Here is a 19,069-nt window from a genome sequence, read left to right on the forward strand (position 1 = left end):
ACTGGGTTACAGTTGCTTAGCCACTGATGCTAATGTTAAATTGGCCTTAAATTGTGTGTTGGTCAGCATTGGTGCTGCTGACAGAGGGCTGTGGGTTCGTGTGTGTGTGTTTTTGTGTTTGTGTGTGTGTTTGTTTGTGTGTGTTTGCATAAAAGGAAAAGCTGATGTATCAGGAGGGAAGTCAGAGGCAGTGACACACACATGATGGATAGAAAATAGAATGACAGAGAGATCGGCAGGTTAGAAGCAAAGTACGAGGAAACCATGGCTGAAGTGCTCATTGTGGAGGCCATCTTGTTTGGCATTTTGGTCTTCTGTGGAATTCTGGGAAATATTCTGGTCATCTATACGGTAAGAGGAATGCTATTAAGAGGACACTCAGGATGTGCTGATGTCATGTTTCAATTTTATTTTGTATGACGAATGGGTGCCAATACTTTGTAATGAGTTACAGTCAGTGTGTGTGTCCTATGTTTAGATGTATCTGATGAAATTGCACATGAGAGTGGGTCTGATACCGAAACACAATCAGACTGGTGTTTTTCTAATTCTCAAAATCAGAACGGGATTCGGGACGGGGCCCTCAGGGGTCCAGCTCATGTTACTGAGGAAGTGAACCCTCAGGACCAGTGTGGTACCTTTGTGTGTGATACAATGTCAGAAATCACAAAATAAAAAAATTAAAAAACAACCCAAAGTAAGCCTTTTTGAGATTAACGAGTGGAATTATGGAGGATGTGTCTTTTTGTATGACTGTAACACTAATTAAGATTCAGGCTAATAATTTCAGAGAAACTTTTCTGTGTAAAATTCAGTTACACTCAGTCATGGCATGAGAGACAGTCCCTTAAAGAGTTACGCTGGAACGTGTTCTCACCCGAGTGCAGAACTTCTTTGACGAGATCAGTGATGTCTTCAGATTAATTGATGAACTCAAATGATGAGGCTTTTCCTTTAATGAATCAAAGGGCTTTGGTTTATTAAAAGTATAAAGCCAGCAGCATGTAATGTTTTGAGGATGAATTAACTCTTAATAAAAAGTAAATAAAGAAATAAAACGTTGCTATAATGAACAATTCTATCAAAAGTAAACTTGTGCAATGCAAAGCATAATATCTGGAAGGGGAAATCAGTGTTTGACGGATAAACCTAAAAAGCTGAAATACTGTGGATAATAAGAACCAAAGTTCAAAGCATCCACACACTAATGGGGTTTACTGGTGTCTATGATTAAATCATAAAACCACTGATGTTCCAGTTCGTGGCAGATGTTTGAACAGTCAGTGGAAATGTTCTTCCTGTTTTTACCTTCATAAAGAGTATGATATGTAGAGCAGGTTCAATTCAAGTGGGCTTTAAACACAATCAACGGAGTTTGTTTAAAACGGCACAGACACCTTTCTTCTGTTCAGCTGAATGTGCAGGTGATGCCGTCATGCTCACACCTCACACACGAGCCTCATCATGACCCACAACGTTCATGGCTCGAAGTTGAAAGGTCCGGCCCTCAAGCTCCCTCTTTAATCTCAGGAGACATTGGCGATGGCGTCGCACCTCCAGTTGTCTCCTGATTTCCACCAGCTTCCTCTGGTTTTCTTCACAACTCTGTTCCCTTCAGTTTCTGCTTCTCCGAGCTCTCCTTGCTTCTGTCTTTTTACCTGCTTTGGGGTCTAAATACAGACAGTTCATGATAACGAATGCAGTGTGTTCAGCACTAAACTGGTGTCTATAGGTATCACATGTTAGATGTTAGCGTGAGGTCCCCTCCAGTCAGCCACGGAGGCTCGTGACATTTTCACCGTTTCATAAAAGTGGGAGATCTGATTTCAGCCTGATTCAGTCCTCAGAACAAAGGCTTTGTTACACGGCAGCCACATAAACACATGGATATGATATTTAACCACGCTTTATTTTTTTACATATGAAAATCAAACACAAGGCTGAGTGCGTTTTTAAAATTGGGTTTGTTCCTCAGACATGCAAAGCTCGCTGACCTTTTAAACTGTAAACACTGAACATGAATTAATGTTCTTCAGATCACAGCACTGTTGGATTTGCGACTGGTCAGAAAGTGTTGATTAATTCTCCAGAACAGCAGCTCTGACAATCATGCAGCTGCAAGTCACAGGTTTATATTCATGCCCTTGTTCTAATACATGATCATTTTGTGTCTCTATAAGTCCAAGAGAGAAAAAAGGAAAGTGTTTATTATTATGATACAGTTACAGAAACCCAGCTACAGATTTTGGGGCACTCAGGTTTTTTTTTTAAATGTCGATCTACAAAAACATATGAAAAAGAAAATTGCCGTTTGATTATTATATTAAGGGTTTGTTGTCAATGTATACTAATGTCAATATGATATCAAAACAAATTCCAGTCATGAGGAAAGTTCAGATGACCGGCGTTGTGTTGGACTGGCTGATGTTTGGACATTCTATACATGTACACTGCAACACCAGTGCAACGTTCAACCACAAACATATTTGAGCTGCTCAAGTAAATCTGCTGCACATCTCATTTCTTTACTTTGGATGTTTTTGCTCCTATTTACATCCAGGTGTGTCATTAACACCCACATCATCCTTTGTATCTCTCAGTTCACAGATCAGAATCTGCGAAGAGATTTCTCACACTCACAGGACAATGTTGCTTCACTTCTTGTTGTTACTTCCTGTCTTGGTTCTGGTTTAGCAGAAACCATAACATTCAGATAAAACTTCTGCATTTGGTTTTCAGTGGCATTGGGAGCAGAAACTGTGTGACTGTTTGGATAACAGATGATTATATTATGCATGGGGGCTTAATACTAGCACTTAATATTAGCACTGTCACCTCACAGCAAGAAGGTTCTGGGTTCAAGCCCAGTGGCTGATGGGGTCCTTTCTGTGTGGAGTTTGCATGTTCTTCCCGTGTCCGCGTGGGTTTCCTCCGGGTGCTCCGGTTTCCCCCACAGTCCAAAGACATGCAGGTTAGGATAATTGGTGGCTCTACATTAACTGTAGGTGTGAATGTGAGTGTGAATGGTTGTTTGTCTCTATGTGTCAGCCCTGGTGACTTGTCCAGGGTGTACCCCACCTCTCACCCATAGTCAGCTGGGATGGGCTCCAGTCCGTGACCCTGCACAGGATAAGCAGCAACAGATGATGGATATATTTTGCATGCTGCCCACACGCTGCCCACTCCCACCCTAACATTTCATTACTGATGCCCACTTGCTCAGTTATTTCCACGACACCTGGTTGTCAATGAGGTGGGTTCAGTTCCCCAAAATATAAACCAGTGAGAAACTAAAATGCTGCAGGGAGGTTTTTCGTATTAAGGAACATACAAAAATAGATTCATTGTTGTTTCTACCAGGAATATCTTGTATACATAGTACATTAAGGTCATGAGAAATCTTTACCCATGACTATGCCAAACTTTGGTACTTTCCACCACCCTTTCCCTCTCTCAGGTGGTACTGTGTTCCCTGGAGAGTCTGTCTCGTCACATGCCTCCGTCTGACATGATCCTGCTCAATCTAGCACTAGCGAACCTGCTGACGTCGCTGTTCCGCACCGTGCCCATCTTCATCTGGGACCTGGGTCTGGAATTGTATCTAGAAACAGACTGGTGCCGAGTGTTCATGCTGCTGTGGGTGTGGTGGCGCTCCGTGGGCACCTGGACCACGCTGACCCTCAGCATCTTTCACTACACAATGCTGACACGTAAGCATGTTGCTGTGGGGCCGCTGGCACACCAGAGGGACCGAAGACGTACCATTCTGATGCTGGGATTCGTCTGGGGTGCCAACCTGGCGTTTTCATTACCCGCCGCCATATACTCCGTACACATCCATGGAAATTCTACGTCCGAACTGATGGTGATAAGCTGCACCACGCGCCCGCTGCTCGGCTGTACGTGGGACTTCCCAACCAAAGAGCAGGGGGAGGCTTTTGCCTCCACCTCACTCATTCTCAACGAGGTTCGTGCACCAAGTAACTGTCATTCAGTGCAGAGCTCAGCAGTAGAGAGCTTACACAATCTGGTGTTTGTTCAGACAGACAGACAGACAGACAGACAGACAGACAGACAGAACATTATGTATGAAAACAGACAGATACAGAGAGAATTCAGAATTACTTGATGATGCTGTTTTCCTCCAGGTGCTGCCTCTGCTGCTGATGGTGAGTACTAACCTGGCGACTCTCCAGGCACTGGCTAAACACATCCGCATGGTGACGGTGGGTGTGGAGAGCGGAGCGGTTCGCGTGCACATGGAGCGGAAAGCGGGTCAGGTGATCCTGATGCTGGTGGCACTGTTCGTCGTGTGCTGGGTGCTGCAGGTGACTGCTGTGACTTATTACAACTACAATGGTGGAAAGCACACAGAGGGCCTGCTGACCATCTCACAGTTCTCCTCCTCCGTCTTCGGGGGCTTCAGCCCCATGGTGGTGGCGTTCGGCCATGGCAAATTGCGCAAGAGGATCATGGTAATGGTGCAGGAGCTGGGCATCTGGGTGGGCTGCAGAACCACCAACAGTGAGGCCAAGAAGAAGAAGGAGCTGGAGAGCACCACCATCTCGTACAAACAAGAGGCACAAACAAAGAATGTGATGATGTGACTTCAGCACTGAGGGCATCAACACAACCTCATATCATATACGTCAACACGATTCTGCAGTTGGCGTATTATTCATACATCCTGTGGCGACTGAATGCTCAGGCAGCGATGCAGGATATTTTCCAAACAGGGAAACACTCTGCTGGAATTTATTTGATAGCTTTGGTTTTGAAAAGCTGATCCAAAGATGTGGCATCTTCAGGATTCGAACTCATAACCTACACATGATAGGGCAAATGTATTTCTGTTGCACCCCTCAATTAGCACTAGATGATAATGATGTTGTTAAATTATATTACTATAAAGTGAAACAATCAAATAAAATCTGAAGCAAAAAATAGCGGAGCATTTCCCTGTTTGGAAAACTAGCCTGCACAGCAGCCCGAGCAGTCAGTACAACAGAAACCCTACTAGATATACGACTATAACCGTAATAATCACCTGTGTAAACATGTAGATTTGTGTGTGCATGTGAGGAGAAACATGTGTAAGCAACTGGGAAGTTTGGAGTGTGTCAAAGAGTAACTAAAGCAAAACAAAACAAAAAAGATTGTGTGTGTGTATAAAATGGGTCAGTCAATTTATTCTTTTTTAAATATTTTTTTGGGCTTTTTTCACCTTTATTGGATAGGACAGTGTAGAGACAGGACAGGAAATGAGCAGGAGAGAGAAATGACCTCGGGTCGGAATCAAACCCAGGTCCCCGGATTTATGGTATGGTGCCTTATCCACCTGAGCCATGATGCCCCCTCAGTCAATTTATTCTATAGCACTCAGAAAACAATTTAAAATCAAATAGTTCAGTGTGAACATCACACATTACACACTGGCTTAAAATACTAAAAAAAACCTGACAGCCAAACACATGAAGATCCACAAATGAGCAGGCACCAATGACCAACCTCCAACAAACAGACCCCAATGACCAACTTTGAACAGTCATTAATGAACAGCCTCTAATGACCAATCTCTAATGCATGGTCACAAACAGCCACCAATGAACAGCCAACCTTGACCAACTACTAATGAACAGCTGCTCATGAACAGCCACTAATGACCAACCAGTAATGGACAGGCATTCAGTTCAACTGAATTCAATACGATGTTATTTATGTCATGCTCTTAGCAATGGAAATTGTCACAAAACAGCTGTACAAAAACATATAAATTCTAGATATAAATGTTTAATTTTTAACGTATCCCTCATGAGCAAACCAGAGGTGAAGGTGGTGAGGAAAAAATCCCTAAGCTGACACGAGGAAAAATCCTTGAGGGAACCCATCCCCACCTGGGTGACATGGGAGTAGCACGACTGTAAATCATTTCCCTGCTATATTTCCCTTCATTTACATGATGTCATTACTGAAAACCATTCACTGTCAGTCAGGTGACAAAAAGCCAACAGCTAACCACCAAGAAAATCCGCTTCAAGTCCTTTTCCCAGTCAACAGTAACCGCGTTGCGTTTAGCGCCATGACCGTGCCGCTTGCAATTCGCTTCTGCCGTACTCACACGGGATTGGGTATTTTCACCATCGCTCCCTCATTATAAAATAAAACAAATGGATCAGTTTATTTTTGCTGTTTCAAGATTTTAACCCTTTTTTTTCCAACTGAACGATGAAATAATTACGACAATATCGACAGAAATTAAATACATCACGATAATTCAATATGTTCTGAAATTAAAAATGATGCAAATCTGTACGTTTAGTGGCCCTCCTGTTATCTTATATAATTTATCCCAATTTACAACCTTAAAATATTGTGTGTTAAATATCTTTCCTAACCTTTGGTGTGTAAAAGGTAAAAAGTGCAGGTGATTCAGTGAAATGGAATACATACAGTTGAGAGCAAATGTTTGTACACCCTCAGGACAAAATGAGAGAGACAAAGGAATGGATTTTATCAGACGTGCACTGGATGTTTAGTGAGTTTGCTTTTATAGTTGTCTCCAAAAAATGTGTATCTGTAGTGAAATATTAAACTTATATCAGTCCAAAAGTTTGCTTCCCTCTTTTGTAAATGTCTTATGTGTATGATGTAAGTTTAACTTCATGGAATTCTGTGCTGTTGGAGAGAAATAACTGTGTGAAAGGCCACTGGGTGGCAGTGTGTGCAAAGCAGCCTTGCAAAGGGGGTGTGTCTGAGAATCAAAATTAAAAAGGCTGTGAATGAAGGCAGGGATTGATTTAATTTATTGATACCCCACAGACCTCATCACACCAAGCCATTAAGATGGATTTGTTTCCTTCACTCGTTCATCTTTAACCTCTCGCATCTCCGACTGATCCTGATCGATCACCTCTTTCGATCCAGAAGGCTTCTCTTCAGGTCACACCGTCAGTTGTGAAGATGAAGTAAAGATTTTTCTCTCCTTTGTTCTGACACCACCTCGGGGGTGATAATCCAGCCAACAGACCGAACCGTCAACACCAGACATGACTCACTTTTCATCCATTTAATTATATACAACATGATTTATTTTTTTCAATTTGGTAAATCTGTACATCTGTCTATAATATAATTTAGGTTATTTGTTCTTAAGAACACTAAGAAGTGACTATATTCGAGCACTCGATGCTCCGGATTTAAACGGAAATTAAAATAAATGTTTCGGGTATTGTATGACTTAGCTCTCGTCAATTTCATGACAACTTCCGAATCTGTAAGGCTAACAGCTATTCGCATATCAACAAATCCAGCAGGATTGCTGAGAGGATTATAAAGTGAGATTCACCGCGAATGCTTGGCTGCTAGCGAGAAATCTGAGCGCGCTGACAGGATTTCCGAGTGTCTGATTTAAAATGTTCATAATACAAGCTATTTCGCCAACATGAGTTAACAGACAGTATTCCTGAAGGAATTTTAAAGTAATTTTCAGAACTCTTCATGACTAATGCTGAGCAACAAGCTAACCGGAAGATTTCTGAGACAAATTTAGAAATGTCCAAAATATTCCCTGCACATACAAGCTAGTTAGCTAACATGAACTAACCTGACAGTGTTTCTGGGGGAATTTTAAATAAAATTCATCAATGTTCATAATATTTACTGGATCCACCTGAATAATGGAAGCTAACGAGCTTTCTGAGAGGATTTTAAAGTCATTTAAACAGGAACTAACCTGACAGGACTTTATTGCTAACATTAGCTGGACAGATTATGCATGCTAATCTGACAGGATTTCTGAGAAAATTTTAAATAATATTCATTATTACCACTGTTCCACACCAGCGATGTTAATTAACATAAATTACACTCGAAATAAGGCAATGTGAAAGTCAGTCTCTGTGATATAAAACCAGAAACAGGTCCTCTTCTGTCCTTTTCCACCAAAAGCCAGTTGTTGTTCTTCCTCTGGAGTCTGGAACCTTTTCTCTTTTCACGAAAGAGCTGTGAGAAAGAAACAGACATGTGGTGTGTTAGACAAAGAAGGCAGCGGCACTTTGTTCCATTAAAATGAAACGGTCCTTTATTACAGTAAAAGCCATGTGTGAGAAAAAGTCAGCAGGTCACTAAAAGTGTGCTGAGGAAAGAAGTTTATTCTGCTGGACCATAACGACGAGGGACACATCAGTACCGATACCAGTATGGAGTACTGGCCCGATATTGTGGTAAAAAACGCTCAGATACCAAAAACTGATCGACTCCTACATGATACTCTGTGATGGAAGCCTCATGCACATTGTAAAGTTGATGAACAGACAACACAAAATCACAGCACTCCAAGTATTTCATGATGAGTTGCAAACTGTGCTGTGTAAAAATAACAGAAGGAGGAACTCCAGCATCTTCCTATAATCCAAGCTGACAACATTCACCTGAAAAAAAAAAAAAAAAATCACCTTGATGGTATTGAAACAGTGTTTAATCGAGAGTGCGAGGGCAGCTGACTTGAGTACACAGAGCAGTCTACATGAGAGTGGTCATTAAAAACGAAAGCAGCGTGTCATGAATTGTCACGTACTGGTAAACGTGGAGCAGTGAAGTCAGCACGCAGAGGAACGGTCATGTATAAAAACACTTCAGTTCCATGAGCATTGAGCAACGCCTACTTCCTGTCAGCTCAGGGCACCTTGTGCTCTTCTGTTCTCTATTTCGAGATCCACTCTGAGTGTTCAGGTCAGCTGCTCTTGTGCTCTTTCTCTCTCTCCTTTCTGTACCTGTGTGTGTAGTGCAGCATAGCCCCTCGCCACGTGCCGTTCTGTACACTGGAGACACACACACACGGGTCGTAGGGTTCAGGTGTGTCAGTACGGTGGAAAGCAAATGAGCAGGCACGTAACGCGATGATGAGGACAGTGATGAAGAGTGTTCCCCCGTCTCCCACTTCACCCAGTAACCCTGAAGCCCCGCCCCTTGTCCCCGACTCATCCAGTCCACTTTGACAGAGTCGAAGCCCATCGGCGTCAGTTGAAGGTCATGTACGGCTGGGAGAACTGTAAATAAATAACACAGTGTCATAAATGATGCACTTATAACTAGGGGAGGTAATTTTGGAGAAACAAGCAAAAGTAAACTAGATTTTGAAAGTATCCAACTGAAAAGCCCCACACCCTCCCTTCAGGCCTCCCTCCAAAGCCACTTGAATGCGCAGTGCCTGACTCCTGCTGCAGGACGAGTCCATGAGAGAGAGTGTCAGGGGAGGAGCTTAGCATGTCCGTGTCATATCCAACCACCTCATGTCTCATTCACATGTAAGAAAACACCTGATGTTATCATAATGAACGTAAACAACAAACATAGCTATTGTTAGTACTCACAGCTGTTGACTAGCTTGCTAGCATTAGCAATATGTCTGTAATACGACTGCCTCGCCTAGTGGAAGACTCCAGTCACACGCAGTGTGTGCACAAGCAGACACAGGACACAGTGAATTATATTTAAAAATGCTTTTCAATATGAAACATCCGGCTGTGTTAATAACGTTTGACTTTCAGCTCCAACACTGCTGCTGCACCGACTGGAATTTTTTTTCCCCTATTGAGGTTTTTCACCTGACGTCACAGGGTCACGTGACGCCCCGGTGTCCGCCATTTTGAAGGTCAAGCTAGCTAATGTCAACAACAGTAGCTAGTATGTTACTGTAGCAATGTTTACGTTCAGTCATTTGGATGACTGTTAAAACTTTTCAGTCTCAAGTTTTTCCTTTACTGTATTTACTAGTTTACTGTAATTATGATTGGGCAGCTATTTACACCGGATCCAGTGTAAATAGCTGCCGGAGCCGACGTCCCAGCCTGCCCGAGCGCGCTAGCTCCCAGCCTGCCCGAGCGCGCTAGCTCCCAGCCTGCCCGAGCGCGCTAGCTCCGGCAAGCTCGGACGTCGGCTCCGGCAGCTATTTACACTGGATCCGGTGTATATAGCTGCTGGATCATAATTACAGTAAACTAGTAAATACAGTAAAGGAAAAACTTGAGACTGAAAGGTTTTAACAGTCATCCAAATGACTGAACGTAAACATTGCTACAGTAACATACCAGCTACTGTTGTTGACATTAGCTAGTGCTAACAGCTAGCTGCTAGTACACTGCTACAACACAGACACCGACCCTAATAATACAGTTCTTGGTCATTGCCTGGTAACAGCAAATTTATAACGGGCCATGTCTCAACAGACTAAGAAGTTATTTCAATGACATTTAATAACATTTTGTTTATCCTGAGGACCGAAAGTAAATGAAAATGTGAACAAACCTTAGCTGTAATAAGATGGCGACCACCGGCTCCAGGGACGACCCGCTGATGTAGGCATGTTACCCAGCCTGACACAAAATATTTGTAGGCATCCAAACTCTTATACGCTTTCAGATCAATACCTGTGTATGGCGATGGGTTTTTAACGACATAGGTATACAGATCATGTGGGCCGAACTCAGGTAAAGACGAGGGCTTCATGTACTTCCGTACGTCAGTGAACAATCCTGGTGGAAGCAGGTAAACGTCGTTCTCTAAGCCTGCTAACCTCAATTTTTGCAAATACCTCTCCCTCTGCTCGCCCTGTAAATGCCCTACGTCGCTGGATAGTGAAGGTGTTTTCTGCATCTCGCTCCTTTTTCTTTTATGTTTTTCGTTTGTCGCCTTCCTCGCATTCAAACTGATTCGAGCCGTGACGTCCAAAATGGCAGCATCACATGACTTGGTCACGTGGGTGAAAAACCTCAATTACTGATTCATCTTATTCGTTAATCCTCAAACCCGAAAGCGGAGCAAAGAAAATTTTGGTATTTTGGAACCATGTAGTTATTAAACATTAAAATTTGTCCAAAGGACCCTGTGTCGGACATGTAACCTACTCCAGACCTCAGCTCTCTTCTCTTCTGTCCTCTGTTTCAATATCTTTTCTTCTGAGGCCATTTCTTTAAATAATATCGCAATATATATATTTTTTAATTTTAATGCACCTGTCTCTTCCCCTCATCCAACTCTCTCTGCATGACTCTGGAAGGCATTTTTTGATGAAGATTCTCAGACTTTATTTCAGTGCTCTGCTCCCCTGTGAAGAAGCTGAGATGATTCTGTAAAGCATGTAAACCCCAAACCAAGCACTTCGGCAGCATGGTTCTCACCACCAACATGCCTCTCTGTCACCAGGGGAAACTGATGAAAGCATTATATTATATATATATTAAAAAAAAATTATTGCCCCAGTCAGTGCAACTCTCTCACCCTCCTGAGTGCAGGCTTTAACGGAAATCGCCCCCTCCTGGCTGGAGGAGTATACAGCGCTGATGGTGATGAGGTAGTGTGTGTCGGTCTGGAGCTGCGTGAGCAGTACGCTGCTTTCAGACCTGGACAACATCACAGAGCGTACATCCCCACGTGGGATTGGCCCAAACTCCACCCGGTACCACTCAACCCGTCCCGACTGAACCGGGGACCAACTCACACGCAGCCAGTCCGGACCAGATTCTGACACCACCACTGTTGTAGGATGCAACACTTCTACACAACAGAGAAGGAAATACAATGATTAAAAAAACAACAACTTTATCATGATTGTGTTAACTCCTTTGCATTACTGTGTCTAATTTAATTAGGAACCACATCACAGTCGACCACTGGAGAGTCTTTCAGTATCACACAGGGTTAGCATGCGCACAGGAACTTTCTCAAATGCTAATATATAGCTTTAAAATTTGAAACTGGTATCCCAGGAGCCTTAACTGTTGCATCTGGTTTCACAGAAACACCATTAATCTTTACTTCATCAGCAACTTTACTGCAAGCAGGCTTTATCATCAATCAATGCCTGCTCCCAAAAGTATTTTAGCTCTCTATGCCCTTCCCTTTCTTCTCACCGTGCTGCTGAGTATAATTCACTGAAAAATATAAGTGCTTTTCAGTGCAGAACATTATGAGAAATTTGTCAGTGATTACATAACGTGTATACACTGTATAGTGAGAACAATACTGGGCTTCAATCAGAAACTTGTTTGCTTCTTTACAGCATAACTGTATCGCACTTGTTATACTCTAAAGAATCTCTGACTCGAAAGAAATTGTCTCTTCATCAAGCTTTAAAACAGAACTTGTCTCAGCATGGTTTCAAGAATGTCTTTTAAAATAGGGTCAAATACTGCACTCAATCCCAGCAATGCCAGATCAGGAAGACATCCACCATCTGAGACACGCAGTATGTCATTGACCACTTTAGACAGCGCTGATTCTGCCTCTGACAGCCAGACGGAATGAGCCTTTGTGACAAAAAGAGGAATCTGTGTGCAGACTCTCGTCCTCACCTGGCAGGGTTGTGAAGCTGGCGCTGAGCGTTCTGCTGTGCGTGCTGTATGGTGTGTGTGCTGTGAGCCGGACGCTGTAGTGTGTCTCGGGCTGCAGGTCGGTGAGTTCAATCCAGATGTGATCAGGTGACAGAGTGAGCTTTCGGTACGTCTCGATGCTCCGCCCTGTCTCACCGTACTGGAGTTCGTAGTGACCGAGTCCACGAATCAGAATGGGCTGCCAGTGCAGCATGGCACTCTGGGAAGTCACGTCGCGTACGTGAAGACACTTGGTGCAGATCAGCTCTGAGAGGTGGAAAGGACACACAGCAGTGGATAAAAACACTCCAACACCATGAGACTTTATAAAAGCAACAGGTGAACATCTTTTAATCCAGAATCTTGTTAGGACTAGGACTGTTTTGGCCTCTAGAGGCCGCTGTTATTTCCTTTTCATGTCGTGTTTATTTTGGCCTCTAGAGGCCGCCACTGTTCCTGTGTTTTGTGTTTGTGTTAATTGCCTAATTATCTTCACCTGTGTCCTTAATTAGTTTGTCTATTTATACCCCTGAGTTCAGTCCTCTTGTCACGGAGTCTTTGTGCTGTTATGTTTATCTCCAGTTTCCTTTGTACTGTGTTTTTTGATCTTCTTAGCTTTTGTATTTTTGCACTTTGCTTTTCTTTTGGATTATACTCTTTGGTTTTTTTTTTGTCTTTTGTTTTGCCCTGTATATAGTGTATATAGTTTAAATAAACCTTTTGATTCTTTTTCTACTTCCGCCTCACGCCTCTGCATTTGAGTCATCCCCCTGGTGGCCTAGTGGGGGTTTGCTGGATTATCACACCAACGAACCAGGTTCGAATCCCAGCAAAACCCTAACAGAAAGACTCCGTCATGACCGACTCAGCAGAGGCTGCTTCAACTGTCTACCCGGCCAACCTTCAGGGAATTATGGCAGCTTTGACACGCTTCGGAGCGACCATGGACGCTCATGGACGTACGCTCACCAGCCAACGTGAGGCCCTCGCTCGCCACGAGGAACTGCTTCAGCAAATTGGGAAAACCCTGGCACAGCTGACATCTCTGCCTGCATCTCCTGCTCCTGATCCAGTTCCTGCTCCTGATCCAGCTCCCACTCCTGCTCCAGTGCCTCCTGCAATGCTGCCTTCTTCACCTCGCGAACCCAGCCTTCCTGCACCACAGAGGTATGACGGCAAGCACAGTGAGTGCCGAGAGTTCCTTACCCAGTGTCAACTCACCTTTGAGCTTCAGCCTACCACCTACACTACGGATCGCCGCAAGATTGCCTTTGTGATCACCTTATTAGCTGGTAAGGCGCGAGCCTGGGCTACTGCTATCTGGCAAAGACAGGGACCTGAGTGCTTTGATTTCCAGCTGTTTTCTGAAGAGATGCTTCGGGTCTTCGATCAGGCAGACATCAGTACCGACGCAGCCCGAAAGCTCATGTCCATCCGGCAAGGAGGAAGCGTCGCAGATTACGCCATCTCGTTCCGAACACTCGCAGCAGTAAGTGGATGGAACGAGACTGCCCTGGTGTCAGCCTTCCACCATGGTCTGTCTGACCCCATCAAGGACGGTCTGGCCTCTATTGGATGCCCAAGTGACCTCGAAACCCTCATCTCACATGCTATTCGTCTGGACAACAGGATGAGAGAACGCCACCAAGCCTTGAGCCCCCCCAGCCTCCCTACCTCTACCTGGAGACCGTCTACCTCCTTCAGTGACTGTCCAGAACCCATGCAAGTGGGTCGTACTCGCCTCTCCGCATCTGAGAGGGAGCGCAGAAGGAGGGACAAGTGCTGCATCTACTGTGGCAAGCCTGGTCACTTCCGAGCATCATGTCCCGAACTCTTGGGAAAAGGACCGCCCCGTCCAGCCGAGGGAGGGTTGTGACGGGGCCTACCCTCTCTCCCGGACTCCCTGGTCAAGGAATCTACATCCCGGTCTCCATCTCCTGGGGTGAGTCTGTCCACTCTTGTCAAGCTTTGATAGACTCAGGGGCGGCTGGGAACTTTATGGATATTCACTTCGCCCAAAGCATCAATATACCTACTGCACCTCTTGAAGTCCCTCTGTCTGTGTCTGCCCTCGATGGCCAAGCGTTAGGTGATGGAAGAGTCACCCAAGTTACTTCTCCAGTCTTCCTCCAGTCTCAAGGTCACAAGGAAGAAATATCCCTGCACCTGATTCCTTCACCTGAGTTCCCAGTTATTCTAGGCCTTCCTTGGCTTACTCGCCACAACCCTCGCATAGACTGGGTAACAAGCCAGGTTGTGGAATGGGGCCCTGCATGCCATGCCTCTTGTCTGCTCTCTAGCTCTCCTGTGTCTCCTGCTGAGCCCCCTGATCTCACCGAGTTATCTCAAGTTCCCACAGAGTACTGGGATCTCAAGGAGGTATTCAGCAAGAGCAGAGCCGCCGTTCTTCCTCCGCACCGGGCTTACGACTGTGCCATCGACTTGCTCCCTGGGACTACCCCTCCTCGTGGCAGACTGTTTTCACTCTCTCAGCCAGAACGCAAGGCCATGGAGGAATACCTCAAAGATGCCCTGGTCTCTGGGTTTATTCGACCCTCCACTTCACCTGCTGGAGCCGGCTTCTTCTTTGTCGGCAAGAAGGATGGGGGGCTCCGACCATGTATTGATTACAGGGGCCTGAATAAGATCACTGTGCGCAACCGATATCCCCTTCCGCTGATGTCCACAGCTTTCGACCTGCTCCAAGGCGCCACCGTCTTCACCAAGTTGGACCTACGGAACGCATACCACCTCATCCGTATCCGACAGGGAGACGAGTGGAAGACTGCCTTTAACACCCCGTCTGGGTACTACGAATACCAGGTGATGCCCTTCGGACTCACCAACGCACCAGCTGTTTTTCAGGCCCTAATCAACGACGTCTTAAGGGACATGATTAACCTATACGTTTTTGTCTACCTCGACGACATCCTTATCTTTTCCAAGACCGTGCAGGAGCACCGCCACCATGTCCGCCAGGTTCTCCAGAGGCTGCTACAGAACAATCTGTTCGCCAAGGCCCAGAAATGCGAATTTCATGTTCCCGAGGTCTCCTTTCTGGGATTTATTGTACGGACAGGCCAACTCCAAATGGACCCTGCCAAGACCCTGGCCGTCCGGGACTGGCCTACTCCCAAGTCCGTTAAGGAGGTTCAGCGGTTCTTAGGATTCGCTAACTTCTACCGCAAGTTCATCAGGAACTTCAGTTCTGTGGCAGCACCCATGTCTGACCTCACCAAAGGGACAGGTGGATCTTATGGCTGGTCTCCTCAGGCAGAAAAGGCGTTCAAAGACCTCAAGGACCGCTTCTGCACGGCACCCATTCTGGTTCTCCCGGACACCTCCCAACCATTCATCGTGGAGGTGGACGCCTCGGACAGTGGTGTCGGCGCGGTGCTCTCTCAACGTTCGGAAGGAAAGCTGCACCCCTGCGCTTACTTCTCCCACCGCCTGAGTCCTGCTGAGTTCCGGTACGATGTGGGGGATCGAGAACTGCTAGCGGTCAAACTGGCCCTTGAGGAGTGGAGGCACTGGCTGGAGGGAGCACAACATCCATTCCTGGTTTGGACTGACCACAAGAATCTGGAGTACCTCCAGCAAGCCAAGAGACTGAACCCTCGACAGGCTAGGTGGGCCCTGTTTTTCAGTCGGTTTGACTTCACCCTCTCATACCGCCCCGGCTCCAAGAACACCAAACCTGACGCACTGTCCAGACTGTTCTCTGCCACTAACAGGGAGAATGAAGTCGGGCCTATTATCCCTGTGTCCCGGATTATGGCCCCTGTCCGCTGGGGTATTGAGGAGGCTGTCCGACGAGCCCAACGCCAGGACCCCGGTCCTGGGACGGGGCCACCAGGCCTCTTGTACGTCCCACATCAAGCCCGGGCCAAGGTTCTCCAGTGGGGTCACTCTTCCCCTCTCACCGCCCACCCGGGAGCTCGGAGGACCCTGGACTTCCTGAAAAGACGCTTCTGGTGGCCTAACATGGAGAAGGAAGTAAGGTCATTTGTCCTGTCCTGTGAGGTTTGCACCAGAACCAAGAACCCACGACAGCGTCCCCAGGGTCTCCTGCATCCTCTGACCATTCCCCGGCGTCCCTGGTCCCACGTGGCAGTCGACTTTATCACAGGTCTCCCTGAGTCACAAGGTAACACGGTCATTTTGGTCTTAGTTGACAGATTCTCCAAGGCCTGCCGCTTCATACCACTGTGCAAACTCCCCTCTGCTCTTGAAACTGCGAAACTTTTGTTTAATCATGTCTTCCGAGTCTTTGGTCTTCCACAGGACATCGTCTCAGACCGAGGGCCCCAGTTCTCCTCCCGAGTGTGGCACGGGTTCTGCAAGGTCATCGGAGCCACTGCCAGCCTCTCCTCTGGGTTTCACCCACAGTCCAATGGTCAGACGGAGAGGCTCAACCAGGACCTGGAAACCACCCTGCGAGGCCTGGCTATGGATAACCCGACATCGTGGAGCACCTGGCTGCCATGGGCGGAGTACGCCCACAACACCCTGCAGTCATCGGCCACCAAGCTGTCGCCATTCCAGTGCCAATTCGGGTTCCAGCCACCTCTGTTCCCGGACCAGGAGGAGGACGCGGGGGTGCCCTCGGTCAACCAATATGTGAGACGGTGTTGCAAGACCTGGAGCAAGGTCAGGAAGACCCTCATACAGACCTCCAGAACCAACCAGACTCAGGCCAACCGCCATAGAAGACCTGCACACGCTTTCCGCCCTGGGCAGCGTGTTTGGCTGTCCACTAAGGACCTTCCACTGCGGGTGGAGAACCGCAAGCTTGCTCCTCGCTACATTGGCCCCTTCAAGGTGGTGCGCAGGGTGAACCCTGTCTCCTACCGGCTCCAGTTGCCCCGGACTCTGAGGATCAACCCCACTTTCCATGTTTCCCTGTTACGGCCCGTACTGACATCTACGTATGCCCCTGCCCCTAGGAACCCCCCACCCCCCCGCATCTTCCAGGGGCAGACTGTGTTCACTGTGAATCGCCTGCTTGACTCCCGCCGGGTCCGCGGCGGGTTGCAATATCTGGTGGACTGGGAGGGCTATGGTCCTGAGGAGCGCTGCTGGGTTCCTGCTCGGGATGTCCTTGATAAAGAACTATGTCGGGACTTCCATTCGGCCCATCCGGATCGCCCTGGGAACGTCAGGAGACGCTCCTAGAGGGGGGGGTCCTGTTAGGACTAGGACTGTTTTGGCCTCTAGAGGCCGCTGTTATTTCCTTTTCATGTCGTGTTTATTTTGGCCTCTAGAGGCCGCCACTGTTCCTGTGTTTTGTGTTTGTGTTAATTGCCTAATTATCTTCACCTGTGTCCTTAATTAGTTTGTCTATTTATACCCCTGAGTTCAGTCCTCTTGTCACGGAGTCTTTGTGCTGTTATGTTTATCTCCAGTTTCCTTTGTACTGTGTTTTTTGATCTTCTTAGCTTTTGTATTTTTGCACTTTGCTTTTCTTTTGGATTATACTCTTTGGTTTTTTTTTGGTCTTTTGTTTTGCCCTGTATATAGTGTATATAGTTTAAATAAACCTTTTGATTCTTTTTCTACTTCCGCCTCACGCCTCTGCATTTGAGTCATCCCCCTGGTGGCCTAGTGGGGGTTTGCTGGATTATCACACCAACGAACCAGGTTCGAATCCCAGCAAAACCCTAACAAATCTCATTAACATTCCTCAATAATGGAACCCAGTAACTAACTTTAACCAGCTGTTAGCTCGTGGTGCTTAGTTCTTGTTCAGTATGAAGGTAAATGTAAAGTTAGCCAATTAGCTGGCTTTTGTGATTTAAAATCCTCGAGAGACCTCAAGTCTCTGAGGGAGAGAGGTTTGTTTTCAAAGACAAACTCAGCTTGTTCTGTAGAATCAGTGGTTTCAGACGGCAGAGTGGAATTGATGCATTTCAGCATGAAGGAATTAGCGATCAGAAAAAAACGTGTGTGCAGACTCTCATCCTCACCTGGCAGGGTTGTGAAGCTGGCGCTGAGCGTTCTGCTGTGCGTGCTGTATGGTGTGTGTGCTGTGAGCCGGACGCTGTAGTGTGTCTCGGGCTGCAGGTCGGTGAGTTCAATCCAGGTGTGATCAGGTGACAGAGTGAGCTTTCGGTACGTCTCGATGCTCCGCCCTGTCTCACCGTACTGGAGTTCGTACTGACCGAGTCCATGAATCAGAATGGGCTGCCAGTGCAGCATGGCACTCTGGGAAGTCACGTTGCGTACGTGAAGACACTCGGTGCAGATCAGCTCTGGGCAAGCGATGGAAATAAAAACAAAAGTCTGATTAAAAATGTTCATAAAGCAAGTGATAGAGAGTTTGTGGAAAAGATGATGCTTGCAGCGACACATGAGGAAGAAACACCAGAGAAAGAACAATATCATCAGCACTGACTGTAAATAATAATATAAATAATAAGGTAAATTGATATAGCGCCTTTCTCATACCCAAGGTCGCTTTACAATTATAAGGAAAGGGGAAGAAAAAAAGTCCACCAAAGGTCAGGATGTCATTCCAATGGTGTAGCAGCCACAGTCCCACCAAAAGGTGTATGAAAACAAGTCCCACACCACCAGCACAGCCGCCGTGACACACCGCGCCATGGATCCACAAAGTGAGCATAGAAGCACTGCCACACAGAGCACTGGTATGTCCCAAACTGCCTGCACATCCACCGTGATGCCACCGAGCAACATCGCGC

At 46.3% G+C, this 19,069-nt stretch overlaps 2 protein-coding genes across 4 annotated transcripts in view; one reads left to right on the top strand and one right to left on the bottom strand.

Moving 5' to 3' along the window:
* Nucleotides 1-264: 264 nt before the first annotated feature.
* LOC132874231 (olfactory receptor class A-like protein 4) lies at nt 265-4,628 on the top strand. The gene is made up of 3 exons (XM_060910220.1): nt 265-351; nt 3,458-3,967; nt 4,149-4,628. The coding sequence occupies exons 1-3, from the start codon at nt 265-267 to the stop codon at nt 4,605-4,607; spliced, it is 1,056 nt and encodes a 351-aa protein (XP_060766203.1). The 3' UTR covers nt 4,608-4,628.
* A 2,152-nt stretch (nt 4,629-6,780) lies between these two features.
* The window catches only part of LOC132874365 (von Willebrand factor A domain-containing protein 1-like), a 31,329-nt gene continuing 19,040 nt past the window's right edge, over nt 6,781-19,069 (bottom strand). For 2 of the 3 annotated variants that reach the window (XM_060910493.1, XM_060910495.1), the window contains exons 3-7: nt 18,335-18,619; nt 12,351-12,635; nt 11,278-11,553; nt 8,772-9,047; nt 6,781-8,429 (exon numbers count right to left, since the gene is read on the bottom strand). In XM_060910493.1, coding sequence (XP_060766476.1) covers nt 8,404-8,429; nt 8,772-9,047; nt 11,278-11,553; nt 12,351-12,635; nt 18,335-18,619 — 1,148 coding nt within the window. In that variant the 3' untranslated portion in view covers nt 6,781-8,403. The remainder of the gene's footprint in view (nt 8,430-8,771; nt 9,048-11,277; nt 11,554-12,350; nt 12,636-18,334; nt 18,620-19,069) is intronic. The other variant, XM_060910494.1, reaches the window with a different exon arrangement.

This window comes from Neoarius graeffei, chromosome 26, assembly GCF_027579695.1.
Source record: "Neoarius graeffei isolate fNeoGra1 chromosome 26, fNeoGra1.pri, whole genome shotgun sequence".
In the NCBI taxonomy this organism is placed as follows: Eukaryota; Metazoa; Chordata; class Actinopteri; order Siluriformes; family Ariidae; genus Neoarius; species Neoarius graeffei.